General features: G+C 44.5%; 4 protein-coding genes and 1 long non-coding RNA gene across 7 annotated transcripts; 3 read left to right on the top strand and 2 right to left on the bottom strand.

Annotated features, from left to right (window-relative positions):
* The first annotated feature begins 7389 nt into the window (after positions 1–7389).
* Positions 7390–9647, top strand: LOC120446841. 2 transcript variants are annotated; one of them, XR_005615895.2, is made up of 4 exons: positions 7390–7459; positions 8803–8881; positions 8949–9047; positions 9138–9647. It is a non-coding gene; the product is annotated as an uncharacterized LOC120446841 (long non-coding RNA). The 2 variants fall into 2 exon arrangements; XR_005615894.2 differs by having other exon boundaries at positions 8949–9647.
* Positions 9648–15968: 6321 nt separating this feature from the next.
* LOC120445577 lies at positions 15969–17916 on the bottom strand. 2 transcript variants are annotated; one of them, XM_039626064.1, is made up of 7 exons: positions 17702–17916; positions 17594–17639; positions 17386–17525; positions 16774–17331; positions 16641–16689; positions 16443–16576; positions 15969–16386 (listed from the first exon to the last, which is right to left on the bottom strand). In XM_039626064.1, exons 1-7 carry the CDS (start codon positions 17901–17903, stop codon positions 15995–15997), a joined length of 1521 nt encoding a protein of 506 aa, XP_039481998.1. In that variant the 5' UTR covers positions 17904–17916; the 3' UTR covers positions 15969–15994. The 2 variants fall into 2 exon arrangements, with proteins under 2 accessions (XP_039481998.1, XP_039481999.1); XM_039626065.1 differs by having other exon boundaries at positions 17590–17639; positions 17702–17815.
* Positions 17917–20177: 2261 nt separating this feature from the next.
* Positions 20178–22123, top strand: LOC120445969. The gene is made up of 3 exons (XM_039626700.2): positions 20178–20533; positions 20619–20776; positions 21051–22123. Exons 1-3 carry the CDS (start codon positions 20405–20407, stop codon positions 22063–22065), a joined length of 1302 nt encoding a protein of 433 aa, XP_039482634.1. The 5' UTR covers positions 20178–20404; the 3' UTR covers positions 22066–22123.
* Positions 22112–23330, bottom strand: LOC120445970 (PRADC1-like protein). The gene is made up of 2 exons (XM_039626701.2): positions 22927–23330; positions 22112–22620 (listed from the first exon to the last, which is right to left on the bottom strand). The coding sequence occupies exons 1-2, from the start codon at positions 23220–23222 to the stop codon at positions 22326–22328; spliced, it is 591 nt and encodes a 196-aa protein (XP_039482635.1). The 5' UTR covers positions 23223–23330; the 3' UTR covers positions 22112–22325.
* A 911-nt stretch (positions 23331–24241) lies between these two features.
* On the top strand, positions 24242–26533 carry LOC120445628 (CCHC-type zinc finger protein CG3800). Its single transcript, XM_039626155.2, has one exon. The coding sequence runs from the start codon at positions 24553–24555 to the stop codon at positions 25048–25050; it is 498 nt and encodes a 165-aa protein (XP_039482089.1). The 5' UTR covers positions 24242–24552; the 3' UTR covers positions 25051–26533.
* Positions 26534–26643: the final 110 nt, after the last annotated feature.

Genomic DNA, 26643 nt, shown 5'->3' with positions numbered 1-26643 from the left:
ATATCTTAATCATGGTATCTACGATCAGTAAAAAATAAGTAGATACCGAACTACCAATATGGCTTATGTTTGATGTAGGTATTTCACTGTTCTGCTCATGCTGCCTTGTTTCCTGTGCTTATTGTCGATTTCCCGCCCGCTTTTCCAGCTAGCTTTAGCTCTTCCGCGCACTTTTCCGCAATATTTGCCAGCAGCATCAGTCGAGTTTTTAGCGATTTATGATCCGAGAATGCGAGCTTCCCAGCCGGCAATTGCAACGGATATAAACATTTCTCGCTGAACTCATTTCAGCCACACATTCTCATGGGGAGTCGGGGAATGAGGATTTGGGGTTGGGGGATTCGTTGGGTAAGGTGTGGGAATAGGGCTGGTCCAATGCTTATGCCACTGCCTCATGATGTGGCACGTGTCGCTCTATATGCCACACATACATACGCTCGTATATGTGTTTTTATTTCGTGCGTCTGACTTGGCCAAAGTCGCTGCAATCCAGCGTGCTTATGTTTCACTTTTCACAACATAAATCCCCGGTAGAAGCTCGAGCAGCTAAAGCCGCAGCTCAGGTATGGGACTCCATGGAATAGAGCTGGCATAGTCAAGATGCTCTCGCCCAACTCAAAACTCGAGACAAACTTCACTTTGCTGAGCTATTTATTTAGATACTTGGCTAGGACCTCCATCCTCCCATCTTGCGCTGCTTTGAGCTGCTGTAAAGGAACCCGAGCCATGCATTATCCTTATTATTGCCAACTGAATATCGGGTGGTGGGGGCGGGGGGGCAAAGGCTTATGCTCGCTTATGCTCAGTTAGCAGATAAATATGGATATGCCCCCATCTTGTGCCAAGTCAAACGACAAAATCATGAGTTTTGAATTTCCTGCTGAGCCAAAACCCGGTTTAACCCCAAACCCCCCATTCCATGCGACTAAAGTATTATTTAATTTTTCACCCACCACCACTTTCCTTTTGAGTTTTGCCGTTTTTTATTCCGCATTTACAAAGTAATGGGCGCGCGGCCATATTAAAAATTTTCTATATACATATTTAAGTGCATCTAGACTTGGTCAGTGGATAGTGGCTGGCTGGCACTGGCACGGGAACTGGAATGGTGGGGGTACCGTCAGAAACTTCGGAAATTATTACTTTGCTTTGTTTTGTTTTTGCCAGTCCACTGCCCCTGGCCGTGGCTTTGGTAGTAAAAAAGCGTTAGTAAGCGAGTAAGCCCTTGCCCTGCAGGCCAGATAAGTATGGATCCTTGAGCACCTGCTAAATCCAGCGATATTTCTATCTGCCTACATTTTTTACTTATTACAACACTTACCCCTCAATCAAAAGAAATTACATATAACTTTCCATTTTCGGATTTCAAAATAATTAAGCGCAATTTCGCATTTACGCAGCTTCAGCTTGAACCTTTGGCTTACAGCAATCGCAAGCTAGAAACCAAGTTGATTACTTTAACTACCCAATATTCCTACTACAGATTCCGCAAATATAAAGCAATTTTGTGAGCCAGCACTGCCACAGTGTTTGCGAGGAAATCCCTCCTCGATCCCTTGGCAACACCGCATTGCAAGCCCCCCTTTTCACCAACCTCCATCTGTTTCTGTGGCCTGCATTTCTACTTTTGCTCATTAATAACGTACCAAAAGAAAATAAGATACTCAGCGGCCAAGCCAGAGCAAACAAGTTGCAACAGCCACGGTGGCAGCAAATAAGTTACAGCTATATAGTATATATATTTTATATATATTTAGGGCAACAACACCGAGTTGACTGGCCACAAAAAGTTGAGCGGAAAACCAACTCAAAATTGAATTATGAATATTTAAAATGTTTTTAAGCATTGCGGCTGAGACGGCCACCTCTCATCTTCATCTTGGGCCGCTGATGAAAATCTAATATGAATGCGACTTAAAAGCTCTCTGTTCTCGATTTTGAAATGCAGTATAACTATTTTGGATAAACCTAAAGGAAATAATAAAGGTTATGTAATAAAATAAAACCACTTTTAAGTGGTGTTTGTAGAACTGAAACAAGGCGAAGGATTTATCTCTTCAACTACTCAATGGGATTAAAATCATGTGAGGTTTTCTAAAAATTATTTAAAACCAAGGTGTGGCAGTTTACATTTAAAGGTATTACATGTATTGTGCTGCGAAATCTGGCGAAAGTTCAACACCAGAGCAATTAATACGAAATGCGCTGGAAAGTATGCTATAAAAATGCCCATGCAGAGCAAGTAGGCAAGTAGGCAAGGCAAAGGACAAGGCTCAGAGCTGAGAGCTCAAAGCTCGGGGCTTAGAGAGGCTCCTGGCCAAGTAAATGTCAAGTTGGCATAAATAATTCACTGCTGCATGCAGCGTCAGCCGCTGTGGCAACATCATCAACATGCACAAACACTCGCTGCAGGTTGCATTGTCCTTGCAGCATGCCTCATAAATTCCGGCAAATGTCTGTCAGTCGCACACTCACTCATTCAGTCAGTCAGCCATTCAGTCATCCAGCCATTCAGTCACCCAGTCATTCAGTCATCCAGGCAGTCCGCAGTTGGCAGTCAGTCAGGTCCGCCCGAGGTGAAAATCTTAGCACTAATGGCGCTGTTTTACATAATTGCCGTGACATTGTACAAATTTATTCAACTGCGAGCTACAACCTGCCAACTGAAGGCAACCTGTGTGGCATGTGTGACCTCGAAAAGGGATTTATGCATATATGCGGTACAGGCATACCCTGCACTTGAAAAAAAAGGGAAAGCACAAGAGGCTTAAGGAAGAAAAGACTTTGGTATAGACAATGCATTTAGTGCATGAGCATTTCGGTATCATCATGTTCATATATTATATGTTCAGAGAACTTGTCTTTCCAACAATAACAAGAATATCAGACGTATTGAAATTATTCAGATATTTTTCCAAACCTCTGAGAAGAGTATGGGATGTAGTATGAAAGTCCTAGTGCAGACACACTAACTGACTTTGGACTGCTGCAATCTTGGACACAAAAAGGGGAGCAGCAGTGACAATCTCCACATCAGTGAAAGCAAATAGTAGGCGGAAAGCTCGAGCCCCACCGCTCACCTTTGACCCCTTGCGAGTTTTGAACAATGGAAACAGTGGCCAGAATAACAGCAGGCAGTAGTCGGCTTTTGTTCTCCCTTAAAATATAATAAGTCAACAGCAACACCGACAAGCGGCAAGGGCAAACAAACGGGCAACAAAAGCACACAAATCCGGCGAAAGAGACACACCATGACTTTCTGGCCCCGCTGCATCGTTGTCACCTTGAGCTCTGGGTTATTGGGTTTTCGCACACTCGTCCTGCGTCCTGCGTCCTTTGGCAACATCCTTTGGCACTCCTGTGCTTCGGCAAATGCAGACGCACCTGCCACAGCAAGTGGCGAATTGCTAGTTACTAGTTACTACAGTGGTATCAATATTTGTGGATCTACGGTTGATAACTTATAGTTCCGGAAGCCTTTCATAATAGCATTTGATAGCAAAGTTGCCAGTCCTACACCAGCTTATCACATATTTGTGCAACTATGAACTATAAGTTGCTCGATACCATATAGTCCTGAATGCAGACGCCTCTCCACCCTCACACCACTCAGGTCCGAAGGACTTTTATGCCACCCATATAGCAGAGCAAACAACTTTGACTTTGAATTTCTTGCCCAGAAGACTGGCAAACACAGCCCCATATCATGTCCATTACGTCGGACCATATCACTTTGCGTTCGGATGCAGAGAGCCAAAGGCCAGGAGAGCACAAAAGTTGATAAATATTTGCTTTGTCAAAATATTTGTGCATACTTTCGAGTAAGTCAGGAAAAGCAGTGGAAAGCTCTGCTCTTTCGGGTTGGGGAAAACACTTTCACGCCTCAGTGGGGCTTACACTTTTTTGTTGTTTAGTTTTAATTGGGCCAATGCGATGGTGTCCATTGCGCACTCTAGTGGCTTTGAACCTTGTCAAAGTTTGACCTCCCCTCCCCTCCGCTACCATCCACTCTTAGCCCGATTTAGCACCCCTTTAAGCCGCACTTTTCATTGCCATAAGCCATGTTTGATATTAATGTGCAGCTGTGTGCGTGCCAAGAAACATGATCTGCCACTCACTTTGGCCCCCGTGACCGCCGCCAGTTTGCAGTTTTTAGCCAAACCACTTGACCATGCCATTTGACAGTGCAGCACCACCTCGTGCCACGCCCCCCTCCCGGCCAGCCGCCGCCTCCCGAGGTATCGCGTATTTATTGTGCACGGCACATGCGGCGCTCGCATGTTACATTTTATGTTTGCCCAGACTTATTTGTGTGAGTTGGATGTGCGAGTGTGTGAGTGAGCATAAATTGCTGCCGGATGCACTGACAAAAAAGGGTTTGGCCCGACAAAAACTAATAAATGCCAAACTGAGACTCAAGCGATAGCAAATGTATTAAGCTCGGCGGGCTGAACAGGTTTTTGAAGCAAGCTTTTTAAAGAACAAGTTACTTAGATTTTGGCGCAGTGCACACCGTCTGGTGATTCGTGGTGGTCGTGTGTTTAGTTTTCGGCCACGTGCCCCGCATAATAATAAGCGGCATTCGAGGCGCTGCAGTTGCAGTTGTAGCTGCGATGCCACAATGCCACAAAAGCTGCTCGCAGGATGCTCCTGCTGCAGGTTAAAAGCGCATTACAGCTGAACTTCATAAATTGCAGCCGCATTGGTTGTGTGCTACAGTGCTCACATGCCAAGCAGTTGGTTAAGCATTCCGACTCCCAGCCCCACTGAATCCCCTTGGCCGGCCAGAAGTCATTCTCATTGCAAATTCCAACTGAGCCTGCGTCTCAGGGCAAATGCAAATTCATGCTTACTCGTACAAAGGACACGCTGGGGACCCGAGGAGCACATGTCAAAGGAGCATGACAAAAGCCAAAAGGTACCCAAAGCTCATTAGTCGAATCAGGGGGATTAAGCAGGGTGCGAGGTGTGCAAATAGCATTAAGCATTAAAACAGTTGGCACAAATTGACTTTAGATGGTGTGTGCCCAAAATTTCATCCTCAAAGCTCAAAGAAGCTCAAAGAACCTCAAAGTCACACATGATATGCCTTTTGAATTTGACACGAATTAAATGTTCGTTAAACGAGCACTAAATGGGATATACTCGTAAGCCTAGAAAGCGGTTACGCTTAACAACACACCCACTTCAGTGTATCATTACAATTTAATTGCTAAACTGACTGCCATTGTATATATCACAACTGGTCTGCCTAATTCCGCAATTTAAGCACGGACCGCAAAGTTAGAAATGTTGCAGCCTGCATAAAAGGCCACAAGGGCCACAGCGTAGTAACATGCATGGTCAGGTTGCCACGGCAACTGTCAATCATTGATTGAAATGCCGAAGGATCCATTGCAGTGTAGTGACTGGCGTAGACACACGTTATCTCGGGAAGAAACCCGATTCATCGACAGCTCCTGCTAATTGACAGCACATCCGCATATCAAAACGCTACCATTTCAGCAGCCCGTCTATCAGTCTGTTCATTATCTAAAACAAAGACCGACTCTCCATTGAATTTATAATCAAGTTGACATTGCACATACGAGTAGAGCCGTACGTACATTCGGGTGCATAAGTACGCGTGCCACACGGCGACCGCCGATGAAGTGCGGTTATACGTAAAATTAAAACTAGAAACCCCCAAAACCCCCAAAAACCCCGAAAGCGGCGAACGGGAGGCCAGGAGGCCTTTTGTTTGTGCTAGCCCGAAACATTTTCCAGTTGAAAGAGCCCACAATTACGCGCACAATGACACGCCCTCACTTGCATAATTGCGGGCTGATGGCGAACAGTTTGTAAATGGCGCCGGGCTAACTGCAGATTTGTTCCGAACATTTGGCATATTTCTGAAACTGAATCTGAATCTGAATCTGAATCTGAATTTGAATTTGAATCGATGGAATCGGTGGAATCGGTAAAATCGCTTGCCAGCGATGCGCTAATTTGAAATGCCACAAAGGCATTTTACCAGCTTCGTCGTCTGGCTGCCGCCGACCATTGATTGCAATTATTTTCAGGGCTAGGTCCGTAGATGGACGTAATTGCGACTCAATTGAAACATTAATTCGGTAACTTAATTGATTGGGCCAGCGGAAACCGAATTAGAGTCGATTAGACATCGCAAATTGACGTCCTTAAAAATATGAAGACGATGAAGGCGATGACTTGGTACACATTCCCAAAACGATTGAAGTGTCTACTCAAGCGATGTTGGATAGACGATTACTTATTGCTCTGTGGAAGTGAACGCAAATGAACAACTGAACGGGTGAATCGATAGTGTTCATCCAGCTATGAACATATGAACACTAAAGCGCTTTTGCGTTTCAAGTTCATCTTTCTTAACTTCTGTTCCATAAAAGTAAATAAATTAAAATGTATTTTATGTAATATTTATTATGCGTAATCTAGTTTGTCTTCATTTAAACATTTAAGACAAATACGTCTATGATTTCCATACTTTAATTGAAATGTATCATATATAACTTTAACTAATAACCAACTTTGATAGTAGTAGCAAATGTATCTAATATAAAAGTTGGTTAGTGGATGGGAAATATACCCTTCGAATCTGCAGATACTGGGTATTTTATGCAGGTAGGAGCAGAGAGCCAAAGCCGTTAAAACCTCAAAAACCAAAACCGGAAATGCACTCTCCCGCGCTCAATACACGTGCACATGCTGAGAGAATGGGAGAGCCACACACACATACATGGCACTATCGTTAATTTGCCGTTACAGACACAGACGACAGTGGCGCCAAAATTAATTAAATTAGTGTTAAACCCGCAACTGCAGTCGCGCCTCAAATTGGAAATGGAAAATGGTAAAGCGATAGAGGCGAGTGCGCCAGGAAAGAGATCAGAGAATGCCAAAAGAGCAGGCTTTGTAACTTCAGTAAAACAAAACGTAACTTCAGTACACTACCTATAGCACTCATAGCCTCAAATTAAAATATCATATACGCAAATGGATCCCGTCTTCAAGACTTTACGAAACCGAGTGGTGATGTATCATACTCCAACGAAAAGGGCGTATCATCGCAGGACCGAAGATCAGCCGAATGCAGTCGAATTGCCTGGAGATCCTGACACCTATGATACAGCTGATATGACCGGTGACTCAACAAATCCTCCAGCTATTGTCGACAATCAATCATACCAAAGTATTGAACCCACTGAGTCCGTTAAAAATGAATCGCATGAAACTGGAAGATATGTGTCCGTTCAAAATGAATCGAATGAAACTGAAAGTGATGATAATGATAATGATCTCTCCATTGTTTTTGACTCAAGAGATCCCATTGAATATTTGGACCTCACCGGCCATTGGAATCAATAGTTTTCTTTGAACCCTAGTTGAACTTCGAACCCTTGGTGTAACAGAAAAAGAGGACAAATTCCATTAACTCCAGGTATAATTGCTCAGTTCAGCCAACTTAATTATTAACTTTCATGAATGGCGGGCAAATTTTGCAAAATGCCATCTGCTGCGGCTGCACTTACGTTTCACTTTTTTTGCCCGTTCAATTTTTATTTTTAATTCGCCGTCTGTCACAGGACATCCACTCGCTCTTTGCTTCGATTTTTTGCTTTCTCGTAAATTGTATTAACCGTATATAATTAAGTTGGCCAACTGCAGGTAATAAATTATGACCCCCGACCAAACCGAAAACTTTTTCCAATCGCCCGCCGCCATTTCTGTTGCGACAGACAAATCGAATTAGCGACAAATGTGTTCATTTTTTTTTTTTTATGTTACCAATTTAAGCTCATTTAAGGCCCGATGATGTTGGCTTAAATGGCCGACGGAACCCGTGTTAAATGCTAATCTCTAACAGCTGTTCCATAAGTCAAGTGAGATGTCATGCGAGTAGCGGGCCCAAAAAAAAAGGTTTTTACAGTCAACGTTCATCACGGCATGAATTACGGAGCGTCAAACTGTCAAGCACCCAAAACCCCCCCTTTTTTTTGTATTTTCGTACCACCCACTTCAAGCAAGACAGATGAACTAGGGCTCGTTTCCCATGGAACAGCCTCTATTTTCCGTGACTATTGCTATTCATAAAAATTGCTCAATTCCGCTGCCGTTTGCTGGTTTTCCCGGTTTACTGTTTTTATTCGTCACCCCCTCTTAAAAACCCGCGGGCCGAGATTTTTCATGCAAACAAGTGATATTTTTGTTGACAACTACACCCCCCACTTCAGTGCCAGATAGTCGGGGGGATAAAAAAAACATGTATGCCTAACATGTTGGGCTGAAAAAGAACAGACAACGCAGCCAAAATGGGCTGAGTGGGTTGTTTATACTGCAGCACATTCGAAAACACAGCCACTCTCCACCCACCACCCACTAGACTTAAAACTCCTGCTAGTTCGAAAAATTTATGCCTAAAATTATGCAATGTCATGTGTGTGGACCGCCAAAAAAGTATCTCAAAAATATGCGCAAATTTTGCGCATTTGGCAGAAATTTCTCGGCAATAAATTGCTATTTAATTACAGTTTTAGCCAGCAAACATATGTATGTAGGAGCGCTAAAAAAAATTCAGTTAAAATAATAACAATATTTAGCTGCAACTGCAACACCAATTTGTGCAACAGATGCAACTTTTATAACAAGAAAGAAAAGGCAACAATTTAGTCAAAGCAAAACAAAGCTAGACCTGAAGGCTTAAAAATCAAGTGAATTTAACAACTTTAAAATCAATAATACCGAGTAAACTGCTTAGTTTTAATTAATTTTCTCCTTTTTAAGATGCTCAGCGTTTTCCTCTTGAAAGGACAACAACATATATGAGTTACATGAAACCTACAATGGATTTATCAACAAGGAGGTAAGTTTTACTAATTTTAAACTTTGTTAATTACAATATAAAAATTCTTATATTTTTCATGCTCAAGACTTTGCTGCATCTGTTGATTAACAATTGATGGTGTATATATTTTTTATCAGTGATTTATGCGAACAAAGCTCTTGTTCATTTGATGTTTATTATTTATGTTAGTTCACTATGCTGAAGTCAAAATTTTCATGCTCACAGTGCAATTAATTGCCGTTAATAATATGGACTTAACTTTATAAATAACTAGGTGGCTGCCACATAAATTTATCAGAAAGTTGACCCCTCACCTCAGCGCCGCAATGTATGCAACAAGTTTTTGCATTCGCACGCCGGTTGAGGCTTGTGATGCGATCCCATAAATTAAACTGGCTAAAACCGGAGAAAAGGAAGGCAAACGTCACCGAAACAGGAAAAAAGAAGCGCAAGGCCAGAGCAAACTCAGTCCGCAGAAGCCGCAAACATGCAAACCAAAAAAAAGAGGGGGCAACATGGGCGTGGGAAAGGGGGATACCGGTTGCCAGGGGGAGAATGCAGCACATACTAAGCACGTGTCAAGAGTGCGGCCCAAGTTTTAATTTGCCGGAGGCTTCCACTAACATCCCATGCCCCGAATCGCCACTGGAAGAACTGCAATGCATTTATATATGTACTTTATATTTTTTAACCATAATTATTTCAGTTGCAAAACTACACACATTACACAGACATATAAGAAATGCATCTTGTTAACTGATTCACAATCTAAATCTGTTTACAATCTAAATCTGTTTCATTAAAATGTGGTTGCGAATACATGGCATGAAGTGGTGCTTAAGAGATAACTATTTGTTAAGTTCAACTGTGCCCGAGTAGCTTATATATAAAACTATTTAATTATTATTTTTAAACTAATATTTAATTAAATTTTTATATTTTGCTCTGTGCAGCAGCTGAAGGATCCCAATGTCTGGCGCTGAGCAACTGTCAGGGCAGTAAGTCCCTTCATAGCTGCCGAGCAGGCCGCCCTGATGCCTGACAATGTCATCAGTTGCAGCTGACGCAGCAGCATCAGCAGTAGCAGCAGCAGCAGTAGCATCAGCAGTAGCTGCAGCAGTAGCTGCAGCAGATACATCATCAGTAGAAATCAGCAGTGGCAGTAGCAGTTGCAGCCGAGTTGCAGGGAGGCAGCTTGTGCCGTCGCGCACGCATCGCTCGCTTTTTTTTGTGGTCTCCTGTAAATCTTGTTGGTGGGAAGTTAAAGGGTAGCAGGCGGCATACTGGCACTCCCATATATGTACCTTGACCAATGAAATAGATTTATTTCTATAATATTCTTAAAGCTATGTTTTTGTTACTTTCATATGCAAATGGATTACAAATCTGAACTCTTGAATACTTCTGCTCATTTTCAATCTTATTCCATATCATTTTTTGTAAGTGATAAGAAGTACCATGATAGCCCAATATTCTTGGTCCGCTTGCAGCAAAAGTATCTTGTGTGGAAAACGAGTGTGGTGTCTTTGACAAGTGGACAAGTGGGTGTGACTTTCCACCGCTCCAATTCGCTGCTCACCCACTCTGCGTGAGGCTCTGAAGAGGCGGATAAAGCCAGGCTCGGCTGGACTCTGTCAGTTGGCCAGTCAGTCAACCAGTCATCCAGCCAGTCAGTCACTCACTCCTTCAGTCCTTCAGTCCATCAGTCCTTGGAATCCCCAGTACTTCAGTCAGTCAGTCAGTTAGTGGGGATATCCATTCGCTCCTCCATTTTCATTGGACCATTGGACCTCAACCGATGTCATTCGCTGCGTGTTGAATTGTGTTTTCGCTTGAGCTTGGGACGGCGCTGATTGCCGCATGCCTCAATGACATTTCATTTATTAAGTGGGCGAGCCTTTCGCCAGTTTGCCTTTCTCTTTACCGATTTGTGCAACTCAGCGGCGGCACCAATTAACTATGCAACAACATGCTGACGTCACCGGGAGCGGTGTAACGTTACTGATAGCGATCGGCGGGTAAAACGGAAACGAGATTCGGAAAATCCTGAGAGTCATGTCGCCCGCCTTCGATTTGTTTTGCAGAAGTGAATGTGAATGAATGTGTTACCTATATCCGCTACAAAAGAGTATTTGCATATCAAATGAATTGTAACGAGCATGAAACAAGCAAAAATAACATAGGGTCTGGTCTGTCATTCCCACCATCGGCGCCCACCATCCATCCATCCATCCATCCATCCACCCACGATCCCTTTTAGCCAGCTGAAATATAAATGTTAATCCTGGCGGCGTCAATTGCAAAACGTTCAACGTTGTTGACAGCCAACGGATGCACACAGCCCAAGACCAGGACCTGCAGCAGCAGGCGCAGGATTCGGGAAAAAGGACACAGGACGAGGCAAAAACTCAAAAACAACGAGCTGCACGGCGACAAAGCTATGCCAATATCCGGTTCCGGTTGAAATTTGCACATCATGCTTTATTATACCATACTTTAACTGATTTGTGTGAATAGGAAATTGCAAACTGATAATATTGATAATATTACACATGTGTTCTGAACCAAGATCTCAACGTACGTACAGAACCTGAGAAAGCAGCACCAATTAGGTGCTCATTTTTCACTGTGTGGTATTCTTGGGCTGGCCCAGTGTGTCAACGGGTTTTTAATTGATTTTCATGGCTGCAGTTTTTGATTGTGCTGATTGACGCATCAAATGAAGTGACTTCGTACGGGCGAGAGGACAACGGGCCAGCCCGTACCAAGGACCTACGCTCATGTGTCTGGGCCATATCAGTGACGAGACAAACAGCACCGAGTCCGAACTCCGGAGTCCGGAGTCAGGAGAAGAGCACAGGGCACCAATGCCCGGGCAGTAATTAAATTTGTCAGCCGGGCCAAACGTTCAGCACTTTTCGACCTACCGACTGTACAACGTTGCGTATGCGTGATGCGATGAGCTGCAAAGGAGCTTGTGTGTGCAGCAAGGTGATGGCTGTGGGCAGGGGGAAGGAAAGAGAGAGGTGGGTGGCTTATTGCATTTTAATCAGTGCATTCAGTAAACTCATTGTTTATCCTCACGGCCGCCTTCTCTATTTGTCGGCGAATATGAATAAATAAACGAATGACTCGTTGTATGAATGATTCAGTGATTGAATGCAGGACATAAATGAATGAGCTTTGGCCACTAATGATCAGCCACTGACGTCATTACTGTTTACTGTCAAAAGTCGGTGGTTGCAAAGACAGGAGGAAATCTCTGAAATCGGAGACTCAATTTAAAAATCATTATGAGCGCACATTAAGCGTAAAAAATTAATGAGCAAGTTGCGTCAACAATGAGCTAGGATATCCTGAAAGTATATATGTGTGTGTGTGCTGCAGGGAATCCAAGGTGCGTCCTCTGCCAACTGCATCGTCCTCAGTACAGCCCGGCTTCAGTTTCATAATGGTGGGAAAAAGGAACAGAAAAATAAACGCACCCACACACACACACACAAGAAACGGCCGGAAAATGAGGAAGGAAATCTCCAATACAAGAAGCCAGGCCAGAAATTCAAGCAACAGGAGCGTGGGGAAGGTGGAGCAGCAGGTGGAGCGGCCCCCGAAGGAGCAGCCGCCCTGATAGGATGTCGACTTGAATGGCCGCAATGGCATTGGGTTTCGGTTAACGGTAATAGACGTGAGGCACTTGCCCGGGTCTTTGGAAAAAGCACGCCGAAAGCAGAGACCGCCCACGCAAATTTCCACGGGGGGTAAAAGGTAAGGATGCGAAAATCGAGATGAGTGAATTAACAGGAAGCTCGTCTGTTCTTGCTTAGCTTTTTCTTTGAGCTATTTGCGTTTCTATTGAATGTATTTATTTATATGCTTTTTATTTCGATAAAGGTGTCAATTAGGAATATTCTGTAGTAATATTTTATTGTATTTTCTTAAACGCAATCCAATCCTCAAGACCCTTTTCCCCCCTGACAAACGCCTCTGTCTTGGCAGCCTCCGTTGGCACAAAGTCTACAACGTCGTTTACTTTGCCTAACAATATTTAGTTTGGCAACAAAAGTCGCAGGCCCACACCCCAAAGGACCCACACTGGCAGTGAAGCAAGGTGGGTGTGGGTAAACTTGGGCACCCGCCTGCATGCCACTCCCCTAACAACTCATTTGGCACTCATCAGTAGGTCAGGGCATTGTTAATGCGACATATCCTTGAAATCCAGGACGAGATCCGTTTAAATTGTGCAGCTTTCCTTCGGTCTTTTGCTTGGTCTCCGCCTTCAACTCAGTCACCATTTCCATCTCCGTCTCAGTCTCCGGCTTATTCCGCATGCTTGTCACGTTGTCCGGCGCTGAAAGGAGACACCAAACGGGGGTCAGGCCAGAAGTTTTTTCCCTGCGTGCCCGGACGGATTGGGAGCTCCGGACTCAAAGGATGGGATGATGGTATGATGGGAGGATGGGGATGGAGCTGGGACTAGGGCTGCTGAATATCTGCGTTCGTGTCTCCTGCTCTTTGTTGGTAATTACCTCAAGTTGGTCATTTGATGATGCGCAAATCCCGTCGACCTGGCCGGAGCATTGAGCTGTGATTGCGGACGCAGGTGGAGTGTCCACCCCCTCAGTGGCTACGGACAAGATGGGCTACGAATCCTGAATCCACAGGTGTGTGTGTGTTTGGCCCCAAGGCTAATTGCCGTTAAGTGCCTGGGCAATCCTCAAACGTTTGATATTTTCAACATAAATAATCCCAGCCAGTTGGGTATTCGTCTGGGGATTTGATTCTCACAGAGCTTTAAAGCATTTGCTGCACAGCGAAAATTGGCAAGTGGATTGATATTGGTTACTCAGCGGTTTACAAAGGACAATTTTAGTGGCTGCAGAAATGTTATATAAAATCCAAAAATGTAGTAGATAAATAAATCAGTATTTTGTAACCTAATACTTGGGAGTAAAATCACGTATATAAGTCCAATAACGAAGGACATTTCATTAAGATCATCTATTTAGCATATCAGTCTTCCTAAATACAGAAGTTAATAAGGACGTTAATAAGGAAAGTAATCGAAGTCTTTAATGCATTAAATTTTTGTTGGTGCTCAGAAATTGAAATACTCGTATATCGCGCATATCCTGTGTAGAAGCGGTAAAATAGTGTGTGGATTGGAGCAAGCCCGTCGGGGATTGGGCCACCGCATGGTCAAAGTGCTTTCGGTCGCTTGGACCACTTAAGCACCATGCTGGCCATGCTGGCTATGGTCGCCGCCCCCGGAAAACCCAGCCCCTCATGGTCCGCCCCAAAGGGGGGTTGCTTTTTTGGCGGCAGCACGTGCAGGTGGAGCAGAGGCAGAGCTCCTGGTGGCGCCGCTGCATCACAACGCCCTGACATGGATGCGGACTAGCTGAAATGCAGCTAACGAACCGCAATTGCGGTCACATTTCATGAGAGCGCGCACGCCGCCCGCTGGACACTAAAACTCGCCCCAGGCGAAACACACACATATACACACACTCGCACACACACACTCGAATGGACGGAGGACGAAACACAGGACGACTGATTCAATTTGCAGCCAGCGACAGGCTTTTAGTGCTCTCGCTCCCCAGTGCAGCCAGTGTGCCAGTCAGTCAGTCAGTCCACCCATATCCTGACCACCCATGCTCCATCCATCTGCTCCTCCGCTTTGAGCGCCTGTGGATATCATCAAAAATTAGCTTGTTTGACGGGACGGCTACTGAGGTGGCAGCACGGAGCAGTTGGTCTCCCGGATGGTCTCCCTAAACCCCCAATGCCCCCAAGCCCAATGAGCTCATGTGGCATTTTAAATGCATGTGCACGACCATCTGCTGGAAAGGTCAGTGCTGGGCAAAGTTCATGGAGCAACAGGTGCATGACTGTCCAATTAACTCGACTGAATTTAAAATGAGCTCAATGAAGCACTGGCGAGCAAAATAAAGAATGTCCCAATTATCTGAAGAATCACTGGGTAAACTGGATGTGGGTCATTAGCTAATTAACAAAGCTATTTTGCCTAACATCACGTAAATTAACCTGGTTTTTTGCCTATGTACAATACCATATACATATGTACCTATTTTACGAACTTGAATTGCACTTGTTGCTAATGATAAATCTAAAAATGATTTGTTTTCAAGACTAAGAATTAATAATCTACTGTAAAAACAGTTACATTGCCCACTAACCAGTTTTCGCCCTTAAGCGTGTAGCACAGTGAAACCAAATTTAATATGGAGTCTCCCCGCTCACCCGAATTTCCTTCTGTTTTTTACACTAACTGCCTCATCACACTAAACATAATGAGCAAATTAAACGAGGGTTGGCAGGAGGAGGAGGAAACTATTTGGGAGGCAGCTGAGAAGGACATTACATCCAAAAAGATGCTGCAATAATTATGCAAATTTCAATTTGCTCCGTCTAGCCGGGACACGAACCAGCAGCAATGACACCTTTGGGCAGCCGAGAAAACAAGGACCAAAACGAGGAGCCAGGTCACAGGACTCGAGCAATTTGCTGGCTGCGTTGCTTTTTGAGAAACGTGCGAAAGGACCAAGTCGTGACTCCGCACCTCCCTCCCCTCACTCCACTGACCCCTTGACCTCCAGGCAGCGGCCCCCTTCTCCCCCAAAGCCAACGGAAAACCAGCACCCACACAAACGTAAGCGCATTTTAATGATCTCATTTATGCTAATCTGCAACGCTGGAATCCGTTCACGCACACAGACATACACAAACCGCAAGGGGTGCGGGGTGCGGGGTGTGGATGCCACCGGCTGCTAATGCTAATGAAGTCTAATTGAATTTCGGACACTTGACACGTCCCACAATCTCTGATCTCTTATTGACGCGCTGCCAAGGACACATGTCGCATAAAACAGAGAGTTTAAACCAGCTAGTAAATGGGTGAATCCGATATTTAAACATCAAGATGAAGTCATCACAAACAGGCGAAAGGATACCATTGTTTATCTATCAAAAAGAAGCACTATATAGGTAAACGAATTTAGTGCAACAAAATAATTGTCATAATATAATTTTATATTAATAATATTGTAATAAATTCAATTTTTTTAAAGTTTGTGTGCTGATCAGGAGCATTTAAGCACTATCGGCTAATTACAATTCTTGATCAGAGTTAACAACATCGGCAATCCACTGGGTGTGTGCCGTAACATCTGTGAAGACTTCCAAGCCATCCTGTGAATAACCGAGGATGCCGAGCAGGACGAGCCACTCCTTTGCCTTATACATCATCCTTAATCCCAATAGGCTGCCACGTGTTGCATTTTTCTGGCCCCTTTCGAAAGGAGGTTGCACACAAATTTGATTCGGTTCTAAAGTTTTTTGCAGCCTATTTGAGCATACACTGTTAGATAAGAGTGTTGCGTTTTCTCTAAAAATTTCTATGCGATCTGCAGTTTGCACATGGTTAAACGTAACTGGTGGATTAGACTTGGCCATTTCCCGATGCCTTTCTTTCAACAGCATACATATTGGCCTCAAGTTGCCTGCAAAGGGGAAAATTCCATAAGAAATTCGGTTGGGAAGTGCAAGAATCACGTACCTAAGGCCACCGGTGGATCTATTCTGAGCAATGCTATGTCATTTTTGTAATCCTCAGAAAACTGTGGGTGCTTGACGACCGATAAAACATTGAATTCATCGTAGGACCTGAGGGTTCCCAGCAGACCTACGTTTCTGTCCATTTAATTTGTAATGCTTAAAACGCATTGAAAGTTAACAAAATGTTTAAACAACTTACAGAGACGCCGCATTTCTCGGTAAGCCCTTGGCATTTGTGATGACATATCCTGTAAGGTAAATTACGTTATTGCTGTCAAACGTTAAGCTAAATAGGAGGAACCAAATCCGTTTAGTTTGGGGTAAATACGTACTGTCAGTGATAAACCAACCCTGGGCTATGTAATTAGGCCCATAAATACGAGCTTGTAGTTTCGTTGACAAGGTATTACCACTGCAGCTCTTAAACAGCAGAATATCTTGCCGCATCGCAGACTCTGTGGTTGTTGTCACAGGTTGTTTTACTTTTTGAGGTGCAACCACGAGACCATCTGGGGCATTAAATTTCTGTACTACTGTCTCAATCCAGCCGACATATTGTGCTACTTTGATATAATGTGCAGGCTCAGAACACGACTTTTCTCCATTGCCATAGCTTCCGATACCAAACAGCACTACCCGAACTATATTTGAACCAAACTCGACGCGAAAAGTCAAAGGACTTCCAGAATCGATGCGGCAGGAGTTCCTATATAACGCAGCAGCAGCACAGATTTTTTCCGTCGAGTTCAATTGGCAGGTATCGCCTCTCACTTTGTGTAGAAAGATGGTTTGAGGATTCTTGAATTTCGGCAGCCAGGCAGAGGTTTTGAAAAGCTTTGGCGCACTCGAAGCATTCGCATTTAAAAGAATGCATATGGGATATATACGGTCTGCGGAGAACACTTTTCAATATTTTCTGTTGAGCAATACATTTGTGTACTTACCATTGTAATCAACGCTTCTTGAGAGCCTAAGCAGTCCTATATCACTTTGGGGAAGTTTCTCGGATAATGGGGGGAATACTACGATCACCGTATACAAATTGTGGGATTCTGTCGAATTGTTAGCTCCCAGTCGGACGAATCTATACATAGTAGATACTATATTATTGAACAAACTTTATAACTTTCTACCTTTTTTATGGCTACCTACAACTGCCCATGAACATCCATGCATTTGGCAGCAGATAAAACGTACTCTAAAATAGATATAGATATTCATATTATAAACTGAACTCGTGCATTTATCGGAGATACAAACGTTTGTGAATCAGCGAGCCACTACAAAGGAAATGAGTGGCATTACTTATGGATGCCAACCAAGCATCCCGTTGATCGCCAACTGAGTTCGATACCATTTGTTTTGGAATCGGATCCTCACAGGAATTGTCCAAAAACCTGCTCGAATCCACGTGGCTTTGCAGCACGGTAAGCATTAAAATCAACGCAAAAAACGTCTGCATGGCGCAAGAGGCAAAACTGAAATGAAACATCAACTGAGGAATAAGCTCTTATCGGTATACATATGTATATGCTCCGGGTTCTTTTCTAATTTCTTTTTAATCTGACTTTTGATTAATGAATTTTGTTCACAGAAAATCCATTATCACAAACATTTTATTAGCAATTTGTGTTGGCATAACTTCTATGAGCATCATAGCTTCTTTAAGGATCAAAACATACCTCTTTGTTCAACAATTTCTGGATTTATATATTCGAATGTATCCGTTTACTGTATTGTATATTAACGCAATGGGCTGAATAATGTAACTCAGTGCTCACACCATTAAAAAGCTATCAGCTTGAAATGCTGGCAAATATATTTACGCAAATCCCCATTTAAATCGCACTTAAAGCGATTTGTGAATCGACCCATTGAATGCATCCACGTGACCAGTATCCGTATCTGAACGAGTATCTCTATCTGTGCGGCTCCATCTCGACGGATTTCAGCTGCTGTCCGGCGGAGTCAACATTTGCGTTTTTGCGGCTGCGGCGAGCATAAAATTTCCTATGCATTCAGACCGCATTGAAATTTTCTCGTAATATTTGATTTGATTTTTAAACAAAACGCTGCCCACGCCCAGTTAGAGTGCGACAGTGGGCACTGTCAAGTGACGAACGCGCTGGTCGGGTTGACATATTGACAGGGGATTGGGGACTGGGAAGAGGAAAGTGGAAAGTGGGCGGCTGAGCCTGGGCATTCCGCTTTTATTAGCATGCCAGTGTAGCAACAACAAATCAGAATTATTTGACAACGCATCTAATTTACATGAGCGTGCCAAGGGGGGGGGCTTTGGTCAGTGAGGAGCTGATGCTCGTATCTCACATCCCGACAGCATGCGGCTTGTGTCTGCGGCTTCTTTCTGCGGCCTGGTCAGGATGGGATCTGGACCTGAAACTGGTATTAAACTGGAACTGACTCCGTCCATGGCCTCGTTGCCGAATCGTCGAACAGGATTTTAGGTGGGCAAAAAGTTTAAACCGCTTTCGACTTGTGTTCAATTTTATTTAATTACTTTGACGTAAATTTCGTAACTTTATTACCGCTGCGGGGGGACTGAAGTAAGTTTTAACCCTCTGTTTACTGAATTATTACTGAACTTACCTTCAAAGCTGGGAGTTTTGAATTCAAACGTACATATATGTCCAATTACAATGAAACTCTTTTGTTAATTAAAGCTTTCAAGTTTAAATTCAGGTTTTTGTATACAAAAAATTACAGAGTACAAAGCGCGTCGAGTAAGATTGATTTATATCTTCCGCTAACATTACCGCTAAAAATTGGAAGCCACAAAAAAGTTCAAGTAAAAAATGACAATTCAAGAAATATGACTCCTCAAAATTCACTTTTTAAACAGCTTTTTGTGTAATTATAAGGTAAATAATTTACAACATTTTTTCGCGTAAATATGTATAATTAACGATAAAATACAGAGATTAAAAACGAGATGAAGATGTTAATTTTTGTTTTTCTGAAAGGGATAGAAAACGTACCAAACAAACAGCAGGTGTGTTTTTCTATGTGTATTATTGGATGAAGCGGAGTCTCTGGAGACGAATGACAGCATAATCAGCATCACCATTAGGTTCGGATGGAACAAAAGAGAGAGTGCTTGCGATCAGCGAAAGCGTGACAAAGAAAAGCCCCTCCAGACACGCGATAATAACAAGGCACTCATATGTTTGTACATATGTATTCGTACATGCTGCGGGTGTTTACAAAGTTCCGCGATATGGAGCCGAGCATACATATATGTATGTATATCTATGCGTATATGTACAAATGTATGCAAATTGGACAAGCGGCACTGATAGTGTTCGGCGATAACAGGGCTGATTCCTATCTAAACTGTAACAGGTGCCCAGCAGACTCGAGAAACGCGATCCCCGCTCGTTCCCGAGATAAAATTGATTGATAAGGGGGGTTTTGGGTGTGCGGAAGGGAGGGGGGAATGGGGGGTGGGGCTCGGGAAGAACACAAAGCTCGAAAAGAGAGCTTCATAAAATGCAGGAAAGCTTCGTCACTCAGTCAGTTCTGTTGTTCTTGCTCTCTTCGCGGCTCGAGTTTCAATTTAGTCAATTTACCGTTACCGTTACAGTTGCACTCGATGAGCGGCGCCGAACGAACAGCTGAAGGGGATCGGAACTACGATCGGTGTCGGGAGCCATGGAGCAGCCGAAGCGGAAGCCGCAGCCGAGCGACCTCCATTGGATCATCCTGGCTGCACGACGAGCTTGTAAGTTTTGGTGGGCCTCAGTTGTGGCTGGACCGCCGGTCGCGATCGATCTCTCTCTCGCTCCCGTTAGCCGTGCTTTCTCTCGCTGTTTTGCTCAGTGAGAACTCTCCCCACCCACGCCATGTGTTTTTTGTTGTGAATGAGATCCCCCGTGCACTGTTGTTGTTATAACTGTTACTTTCCACCCTCTATCACCCACTAACGCCCATCGTTCTTTGTCTGTCATGCATCGACATAATGCGGAGAGCTCTTTTTGTTTCATCAATCGCCTCAACGGGAATGCCAATGATGAACTGCAGCAGCCGGGAGAGCATGAGCCCACTTCCGCTCTATTGGACTACTGCAAACGGAAGGTGGGTGTGGTGTCAGCATTGATCACCTATTACCTAACACCCATCTCGTGGGAACTGAACAACCAACCAATGTCTCGTCAAACAGTTCCTCCGTCCATATGTGGCCATCCTGACCCTGGTGGGTCTCAATCCCATCTCCACCGATATGTCCAGCATCCGGGCCTGCTGCAGCTACGTCCAGGCGCTGATGGTGCTATTCGTCCTGCTTGTAGGATACCTGTTGCGGTACATTTGCGGATACAGGTGAGTGGGTTCTTAAGGTTTCCTCTGTTAAAATGAGTGATTCACTTGAAAAAAAACCCTCGAACGGTAATTGCATCATGTAAACTTAATTACATTCATATACACATACGTATGAATGTTTTCTTATCAATTGGTTTTTCCAGCTTTAAACAAGGAATGTTTATTATAGGCTATGTTGGGGCAAGGTCTTCCTTATAAATATTTATTTTTAAGCAATTAGGAATTTGCTTTGTTTTGAAAGAGCACTTTTATTGACCACAACCTTCACTTTTAGAGGCGATCGCGGCTTTACCAGCTACCGGGATATACGACCCGTGACCAATGGGACAGATGGCGGAACTACGACCCCCAACACCATAGGAGAACTTCTGTTCGGTTTTATAGTGCCCAGTGGCTTTAACCTCTTGGCCTTCGTATCGGCTGTGTTGGTATGCAAGGTGATCGACCACGAGCAGCTGCAGAACCTCATCGAGAGGGTTTTCCTGATGTCCGCCAAACCGAAGAGGCTCTGCCGAATGCTGTGGCTTTTCCTGGCCATTGCACTGGCCCTGCTGATTTTGCTATTCGGCTACGCCTGCTGTGTGGTAATGATGCAACCCAGCCAGATCGTGAAGGTGTCCTGGCTAGCAGAAATCCTAAGCGACTGGGAGATGTGGTTGCGAGTAGGCCTCTTGTTTACCATACTTCTGCAGGATCTGGTGGAGATTATCATACTGAGCAACTACTATATCGAGTGTTATTTGTTGAGAATGCATCTGGAGACGCTGTCGCACAAGCTGCTTATGCACTCCATCGACTCGTTGGATTGGATGAGAGAAGTCCTCGAGTTCCGCAAGCTGCTGGAGCGGTTGAATCAGCACGTGTCTATTCCAGTGTGCTTCCTAATTGTAATGAATCTGGCGTACGCCTTCGCGGGATTGGTGTACCTATTTAAGGACTTTGATTTCCACTACTGCGCCTTAAAGCTCGTCCTGCTTAACATTGCCAACGTGATGCTGTGGCTATTTCTAGGATTGCTGCCCTTTTTCGTGGCATCATCGGTGACCCGAGTGTGCCAGAATGCTCAAGCTAATGGACACCAGATACGGGTTCGTCCATTTGTTTACCACAATACCTCAGCGGAAGATCTCAACTCGACGCTGCTGTTCGCCGCCTCGCTGGACATGTCCGCCAAACTCTTCCGGATGCCCATTCAGCCAAACTACTTGTGCTTCGCCATCCTCGTGGTGGTCATTGTGATTCTCACGCTGGGCATGTGCCTAAATCTCACCGCACTGGGAAAAATATAACAAATAACTCGTAGTCATTTGCCTATAATAATAAAGAGTTATAGTATTGTCTAGCTTACAACTTGGCGACCTGAATCTCTGGCTGCTAAGCAATTTATTTACAGTTTATGGCTTCCGTCTACGAATTAGCTACTTATTGGTACTCTAAAGTTTAGTCTCAGTTGCGGTCTCGACTTCTCAGCCTACGAGTATGCACTTTGGTTTCAGATCGTGTGTGACTCTTCACACGAGTCCTTTAAGCTGCCTGCAATCCGGTCACGTCACCAGCCCAGCCACGGCGGATGATTGATCTTTGAGGGCGGGGTAAAGGTAAGGTTAACCGGTATGTTTATTAGGGCGTGCACCCGCTTCAGTCGCTGCAGCGTCGACCGGATAATGACGCCGTTCTTCCCGAGCAAAAAGCCGGCCGGTATATTGGCGTCCTGTTGGGAGTTGTCATGTATCATCTCGATGTAGTGCTCAAACTCTGGAGAGCTGGGATTGAACTCGGTGATGATTGCAGCCAATGCGCCCGCTGCCTCCGCTTGAAGTGTCTTGGTGAGGAAGGAACACTCTCTGAAAAATGGCAGATCATTAGGTTAGGAAGACAAGATTCTATTCATTCTATTCTTAATGTTCTATTCTATCAGTTAATCGTCCCAAGATTTGCAAATATGATGGCTTCAGTAAGTCTTTAAATTGACACTCCGGACGCACGTAACCAACTTCTGACATTACTGATAAGAAGCATGGAATTATGGCTGAAGTTACACCTAGCTTCCTGGTATAGGTTCGTCAAAGAAAACTGATAAAACTTGGCCGTGGCTGTGACCATCTTTCAATTGGAAAGATAAGCTTTGTAGGGATTCTACAGGCTCTCACCCTCGATCGATGAGTGCGACGCCCCCATTGAGATCTCTGGCGTTCCGGATCTCCTGGCAGGCGCCTGGGGGATCTGTGAGCACCAGCGGCACACCCTCAAGTCGCTCCGAGAATGCGGATCCAAAGTCCTTGGCCGGGCGCAGCCGGTACGTGTATTCCAGGTCCGAGGGGGACAAGATTTCAAAAAACACGTCACCCGCTATTATGTCCTGCGTAGTGATCGGTATCGATATCGTGGTGCTGGCTCGGATGGATCGGCTCAAAGTGGCGGCAAGCACTAACCAGACGATTAGCATTTTGGCCACGCACGCATAACTAATGTAAATGTTTGTTGCAAAAAAAAAACAAACTAATTCTTATGGCGGTAGTGATGGACCGGCGGCAGACAGTGCCGCTCTGACGATACTATCGCCGTATGCTATATTCATTGGTATCGAGTATTGCAAGCGATAAGAGTTAACTGATTCAAATAAATATTTGAAGTAAATTAAATTTACCTTTTCCTATCATAAACTTACAAAGTAAATAAATGACATAAGTTCTTCTCTTTGCAGATATTTATGAGCAGGAATACCCTCATCTGAAAGTTATATCGAAGCCTTCCAGATTTAAAAAACCTGTATTGACTAGTATTTATGTTTATAAAACAATAATTTAAGTGTGCTCATTTGTGCATATTTTTTAGTGGTTGGCTTTCATAATTAACACCACTATGAAAAATCGATTTTTTGACATAGCCTGTTCCTTTTGGTAAAACGTTACATATTTATATGTGTATATAATATTTTCTTAGTCGTTGCATAATATGAGTGCTTTGCTATTATTAGAATATTACGTTTCCTCTATGAACTCTTCAATTATCTATTTTTTACTAAGCACCCCTTATGTGCCAATCGATATCGATTTCTGCTAATGGTGAATTACTAATAGGTGGACGTAGATTGTGTCCGAACAAATAAAATTAAACAATTATTTGAGTGAACTACTGTACAAATTTAAGGATATATATTTCGATAACCCAGTGCCAAGGGTACTCCTAGCATCTGAGCCGACAAGTTGCAGTCCATCACTACGGACACACTGGTTATGCGTGTCAAAAAAGTGGCAAATGCGAGTTCGCAAAATTGGGTTATGTAGTGCCACCTACATATGGAGGACACGAAAGAAAAGATAAACACGCATAATGTAAAAGTAAAATAGAAATGAGAATTCTGTGAGACAAAGCACGCCGAGTGGAAGTAGTACGACGCCATCACACTACAAAATTCCAGACTCAAATTTCGACTCACTGTCGCTTAACCCCGAACCAATGTGCACCGCGTGGAGGAGCAGTGTTGCAATCAAGCGCAGCCGAAGCAACTCTGGCGAGTAGTCGATACCACCGCGAATCGGTACTCACTCGCTCAGCGGCAGCCATTTTAACTTTTGGCGTCGAAAATACGGCGAGGAAATCTGAGGAAGCCGGAGATCCTGTTGGTCTGTGTGGTTTTTTCGCATCCAGCGCAAGCAGTGTGTAGTGCTCGAGGGCCCGTGGTTACCAGTGAGTGTGCGAGGAAGTCGAGAAGTTGAGTTTAAGAAGCGGAGTCGGATTTGCGGATCAGTAGTCTAACCAAAACCGAAGCGAAGATGTCGATGTCTGCCACGTGCTACAAGTGCAACCGGCCGGGCCACTTTGCCCGGGACTGCAGTCTCGGAGGCGGCGGTGGTCCGGGAGGCGTTGGAGGAGGCGGTGGTGGCGGCGGCGGCGGTATGCGCGGCAGTGATGGCGGCGGCATGCGTCGCAACCGCGAGAAGTGCTACAAATGCAACCAGTTTGGGCACTTCGCACGTGCCTGCCCCGAGGAGGCCGAGCGCTGCTACCGTTGCAACGGCATCGGGCACATCTCGAAGGACTGCACCCAGGCGGATAACCCGACCTGCTACCGGTGCAACAAGACCGGACACTGGGTGCGCAACTGCCCGGAGGCCGTCAACGAACGTGGACCGGCCAATGTGTCGTGCTACAAGTGCAACCGCACCGGACACATCTCCAAGAACTGCCCGGAGACCTCGAAGACTTGCTACGGCTGCGGCAAGAGCGGACACCTGAGGCGCGAGTGCGACGAGAAGGGAGGACGGAACTAGGCGCCACCACCCACCCGTGGCACCTCACAAATATAATCATCGAAGGAGGAATATGAGTAATAATTCAACACACGAAGAACAACCAGAAGAAGATGAGAAAGAAAGAAAAAAAAAATGAAAAAAACGAAAAATCAATTTGCTACAACATTCACAAAGCCAGCCAACAGCAAAAACAACATCTAGAAGCGAAAGCAGCAGCAGCACCCAAGTCAAGATCAACCCCTCCAAAATAAAGAACCCACATCCACATCCCTTCATTAACACACGCAGCATATAAATCCATAATCCTGAACATCATCCAGTAACCATCGCTGATTCCAAAAGCCGAGCCTGCAGCGCGGTGCCAACGTCCCGAGAACTGAAAGAAGACAAGGAAGGAGAAGTATTGGCTTTCCGAGGGAAAGCCGCCAGATGAGGAATCACGGAGGCCACGGAGGAAGAAGGCAAGGGCTCCTCGAGCAGGGGTCGGAGGAGCAGAACCAGAAGACGATAGCCAACGGCAGCTGTGCAGCCGAGAGAGCAGATGACGCCGACGACGAGGAATAGGATGAGGACGAGGTAGAAGATGAAGAAGAAGACACGACGACCCAATTTGTAAGATGAGACTAAACCGCAACAGCAACAACAAAAGAAATCACCAAGCAAACCACTTTACTATAATTATACCTATATGATTATGATTATGCTGCAAAGTGTTTGAATTTACTAATTACATTATAACGAATGGAATGAAACTATATAAGATTATATAAAGAAAAATACCTTAAAGAATACTATTTAAATCTAATGATCCTATTAGGAGTTCCACAGCCAGAAACAACCGAATGAAAAGCGTAAATAAAAATTATAAAAACCAATGAAAAAGCGAAGAATCAGGCGGCTAGAAGATCAGGCCACGTTACCACTCCACACTCCACTCCATCCAGCTGCTGCCGGCGAGCCTTGGGAATTCTCCAGGATCTAAGACTGCCTATCTATCATCCAGTAACCAGTATCCCACCCCTATACCATCACCAACAACGCAATCCATATCCATACCATACCGCACACCCATCAGCCAAGACGCCCGGCAAGATCTCTCGAGCGGGGTAGCATGCTATGTAGCTCATAGCTGTGGAGCCAAAGGGGGCAGCAAACAAGAACAGAGAAGCAGACAAATAACAAGAAGAGAACATCAACAATGGTAGAGACATACACGACGACTTTGAAAACGGAACGCAACGCTGGAGAGGATGAGCTAAGCGGTTGAAGAAGCAGACAAGCCAAAGCCAGCGGCACTCAGAACGAACACTCAGTGGGCAGATGAAGAAGACAACGGCACACACACACCTTCAGTTCAGTTCAGTTGGACGGACGGGACACAAAAGATGCGAGACCGAAACCTACGTACGATGAAGGAAATGAAAATTCAAATATCACTGTGATTGTTTTTTAATTGTAAATTAAAATGCTGGAGCTGCTGATTTGAGACAAAAAAAAATAATCCCACGCCGTGTGTTATGTCTTTAGGGTAACTTCTTTCCATTAGCGCCCCCTGCCAATTTAAGGCAGCTCCGCCCCTGAGCGGGTAAGAGCGATCGCCCGCTTTCGCAC

Source organism: Drosophila santomea, chromosome 2R, assembly GCF_016746245.2.
Source record: "Drosophila santomea strain STO CAGO 1482 chromosome 2R, Prin_Dsan_1.1, whole genome shotgun sequence".
In the NCBI taxonomy this organism is placed as follows: domain Eukaryota; kingdom Metazoa; phylum Arthropoda; class Insecta; order Diptera; family Drosophilidae; genus Drosophila; species Drosophila santomea.
The sequence above is the reverse complement of the archived record's forward strand: the minus strand, read 5'-3'. Positions and strand labels throughout refer to the sequence as shown.

Excerpts from the sequence above, each read along its gene's own strand:
- LOC120445577 (XM_039626064.1), bottom strand. The coding sequence starts at position 17,903 with ATGCAGACGTTTTTTGCGTTGATTTTAATGCTTACCGTGCTGCAAAGC. Across the intron at positions 17,526-17,593 it reads ATGGATGTTCATGGGCAGTT|ATTCGTCCGACTGGGAGCTA; the intron begins GTAGGTAGCCAT and ends TACTATGTATAG. Across the intron at positions 16,577-16,640 it reads CCGAGAAATGCGGCGTCTCT|AAACGTAGGTCTGCTGGGAA; the intron begins GTAAGTTGTTTA and ends TTAAATGGACAG.
- LOC120445969 (XM_039626700.2), top strand. The coding sequence starts at position 20,405 with ATGCATCGACATAATGCGGAGAGCTCTTTTTGTTTCATCAATCGCCTC. Across the intron at positions 20,534-20,618 it reads TGGACTACTGCAAACGGAAG|TTCCTCCGTCCATATGTGGC; the intron begins GTGGGTGTGGTG and ends CTCGTCAAACAG. Across the intron at positions 20,777-21,050 it reads CGGTACATTTGCGGATACAG|AGGCGATCGCGGCTTTACCA; the intron begins GTGAGTGGGTTC and ends CTTCACTTTTAG.
- LOC120445970 (XM_039626701.2), bottom strand. The coding sequence starts at position 23,222 with ATGCTAATCGTCTGGTTAGTGCTTGCCGCCACTTTGAGCCGATCCATC. Across the intron at positions 22,621-22,926 it reads GTCGCACTCATCGATCGAGG|AGAGTGTTCCTTCCTCACCA; the intron begins GTGAGAGCCTGT and ends GCCATTTTTCAG.
- LOC120445628 (XM_039626155.2), top strand. The coding sequence starts at position 24,553 with ATGTCGATGTCTGCCACGTGCTACAAGTGCAACCGGCCGGGCCACTTT.